The sequence below is a fragment of the Sinocyclocheilus grahami genome, unplaced genomic scaffold, assembly GCF_001515645.1.
Source record: "Sinocyclocheilus grahami isolate Dianchi unplaced genomic scaffold, SAMN03320097.WGS_v1.1 scaffold31016.1, whole genome shotgun sequence".
In the NCBI taxonomy this organism is placed as follows: domain Eukaryota; kingdom Metazoa; phylum Chordata; class Actinopteri; order Cypriniformes; family Cyprinidae; genus Sinocyclocheilus; species Sinocyclocheilus grahami.
The window spans coordinates 1-2,382 of record NW_015521200.1 but is presented as its reverse complement, the minus strand read 5'-3'; the positions used below and the strand labels follow the sequence as shown (position 1 = coordinate 2,382).

The following is a 2,382-nucleotide window of genomic DNA, read 5'->3' as shown; positions in this document are numbered from 1 at the left end:
ACTTTTTGAGATTCTGTATAAGCCAATAACAGTGACTGCTTGGCTGAATAATTGTAGTTAGCACCCCTGTTTTTTGTTTGCATATTTTTGCAATTCATTTAAGTAAACAGTGTAAATAAATGTATTTTTTTCAATTATGTTTTGCCTATATGCTACCGTTAAATTGTACCAGAATTATACTGTAAAAGCCTCACTGTTCTCATTGGAAAACCCATATTAGTTGACCAGAACGTTCTAAAAATAATAATGAAAATGATTGGGTTCTAGATCTTGACTGCTTTTGATCTTTTGTTTAGATACAGACAGGTCGGTGTATGCTAACGGCCAAACAAACTCTGGAAGTTCAACCAGCAAAGATGGCAGAGGATCTCATCAGGTGAAGGGAATCTTTGCTCTTGTCATAAAGAGGTTTCATCACACCACACGTTCCGGCAAAGACTTCCTTGCCCAGGCCAGAATAATAGCATTGCTTTGGAAACTTGTTGCTTTGTAACGTCAGTAATGAAGTGCATAGGATTTGGTTAAATAATTACAGTTTTTATGATGCCCACTGGTATTCTCTTCCTCAGATTGTGTTGCCTGCTAGTTTTGTCCTTGTTTCTCTGATGTTCACACTGATTGTTCCTCCATTCAGCGAATACCCCAGTCTTACTCTAAGCCCATGGATGTACGGCCGATAGTTCACATTCTTCAGGTACAGTACATTTATGCTGGAACATAATCAGTTTATTTATTCACTGTATAGTTAACTAAGCAGTTAAAACAGTCTTTTAAATGTCTTTTTCAGTAATGAACAGATGCAAAGCCCAGATATGAGATATATTGAGATGCTGGGTAACCCAGAATGGACGGACATCGGTCCGTATCCCAGCTGCCAGTGCAGCACGCCCAACAAACTCACCATGTTACCGGTGTGTCCAGAAGGTGCTGGAGGCCTTCCTCCTCCCCAGGTTTGTCTCTCAGCTGTAGATATGTCACTATAAAGTCTTTAAAATGATGTATAGTGATGTGTTTCCTGCATTTCAGAGGATTCAGTCCACTGGTGACGTGTTGATGGATTTAACCGGCATGAACATCTCTGATTATTTGGTGAAGACCTACCCAAACTTTATACGGACAAGGTATTATGGCCCATTTGTGACTAATCATTCATTAACTTGCTCTTATGTTTCCAAGAACTCATCTTATTTGTGTTTTTGTTGTACAGCTTGAAGAGCAAGTACTGGGTGAATGAACAGAGGTATGGGTGTCTTAAACATAAGTAGAAAATACAACGACTCCATCTTGTGGTCAATTAGAGAACACATACATGCATTCTGTGATCTAAATATGTAGAAGAATGACGGTCTCTTTTCTTCAGGTATGGTGGCATTTCTGTCGGAGGACTACTTCCTGTTCTTGATGTGGATCCTAAAACCATCCAGAATGCAGCTGCTCAGTTAGGACGTCTGCTTAACGTCACAGGGGTAACTGTTCTGGTTGTTTTCACTGGGAATTGATGTAATCAAAGCAAAGTAGTGAATACAAATTACTTTTAGTTCTTCTAATATAATTGAAATAATTGTTGATAACTGTTGTGATCATTTACAGGGCAGATACTCAAAGCTTACTCTGCAGGAGTTTGGGACTTTCTTGAGATATATGGAAACTGAAAACAATATCAAGGTGAGATTTCTTTCAACTTCACTTCCTGTCACAGTTTACTGAGCTCGGCTCGTCCCATTCAAGATAATTAACCCATTTGTTATCTCCTCTAGGTGTGGTTCAATAATAAAGGCTGGCACACTATAGTGGCCTTCATGAATGTGGCGAATAACGCCATCCTTCAAGCAAACCTGCCTCCTGGAGCTGATTTAAATGAGTACGGCATCACAGCCATCAATCATCCACTAAACCTGACTAAGGAACAGCTGTCGGAGGTCACAGTGTGAGTGTAATGCTGACAGTAATTCACACAGTTGTTTTACTTGCAAATCAGTCTCAGTACAGCTTTTTATGCATGTAAAAAGGTTTTATGTAAGTGTACTTCTCTTTGTGTAAGTATTGTTTACTTATACATTCTTTCAGACTGACCACCTCAGTGGATGCAGTGGTCGCTATACAGTATGTGTGATTTTCGCCATGTCCTTCGTACCGGCCAGTTTTGTGCTGTATCTGATCCAGGAGAGAGTGACGCAGGCCAAACACCTGCAGTTTGTGAGTGGGGTCAGTCCTCTGGTGTACTGGATTGCTAACTTCTTCTGGGACATGGTTAGTATAAAGACTCTACAACCAATATTGTCACTGGCCTTACAAAAAAATATAAATATATATAAATAAATAAATAATTAAAACTTAAATGAAATTTATTAAAGATTTATTTTTAGCAATGTAATTCTATAT

At 38.9% G+C, this 2,382-nt stretch overlaps 1 protein-coding gene and 1 long non-coding RNA gene across 2 annotated transcripts; both read left to right on the top strand.

Moving 5' to 3' along the window:
* Window positions 1-206: 206 nt before the first annotated feature.
* On the top strand, window positions 207-817 carry LOC107580322 (uncharacterized). The gene is made up of 3 exons (XR_001608623.1): window positions 207-376; window positions 635-694; window positions 788-817. It is a non-coding gene; the product is annotated as an uncharacterized lncRNA (long non-coding RNA).
* A 10-nt stretch (window positions 818-827) lies between these two features.
* On the top strand, window positions 828-2,244 carry LOC107580321 (retinal-specific ATP-binding cassette transporter-like). The gene is made up of 7 exons (XM_016266042.1): window positions 828-950; window positions 1,027-1,121; window positions 1,208-1,240; window positions 1,361-1,466; window positions 1,591-1,665; window positions 1,758-1,927; window positions 2,068-2,244. Exons 1-7 carry the CDS (start codon window positions 828-830, stop codon window positions 2,111-2,113), a joined length of 648 nt encoding a protein of 215 aa, XP_016121528.1. The 3' UTR covers window positions 2,114-2,244.
* Window positions 2,245-2,382: the final 138 nt, after the last annotated feature.

Excerpts from the sequence above, each read along its gene's own strand:
- LOC107580321 (XM_016266042.1), top strand. The coding sequence starts at position 828 with ATGCTGGGTAACCCAGAATGGACGGACATCGGTCCGTATCCCAGCTGC. Across the intron at positions 1,122-1,207 it reads CCAAACTTTATACGGACAAG|CTTGAAGAGCAAGTACTGGG; the intron begins GTATTATGGCCC and ends TTTGTTGTACAG. Across the intron at positions 1,241-1,360 it reads TACTGGGTGAATGAACAGAG|GTATGGTGGCATTTCTGTCG; the intron begins GTATGGGTGTCT and ends TCTTTTCTTCAG.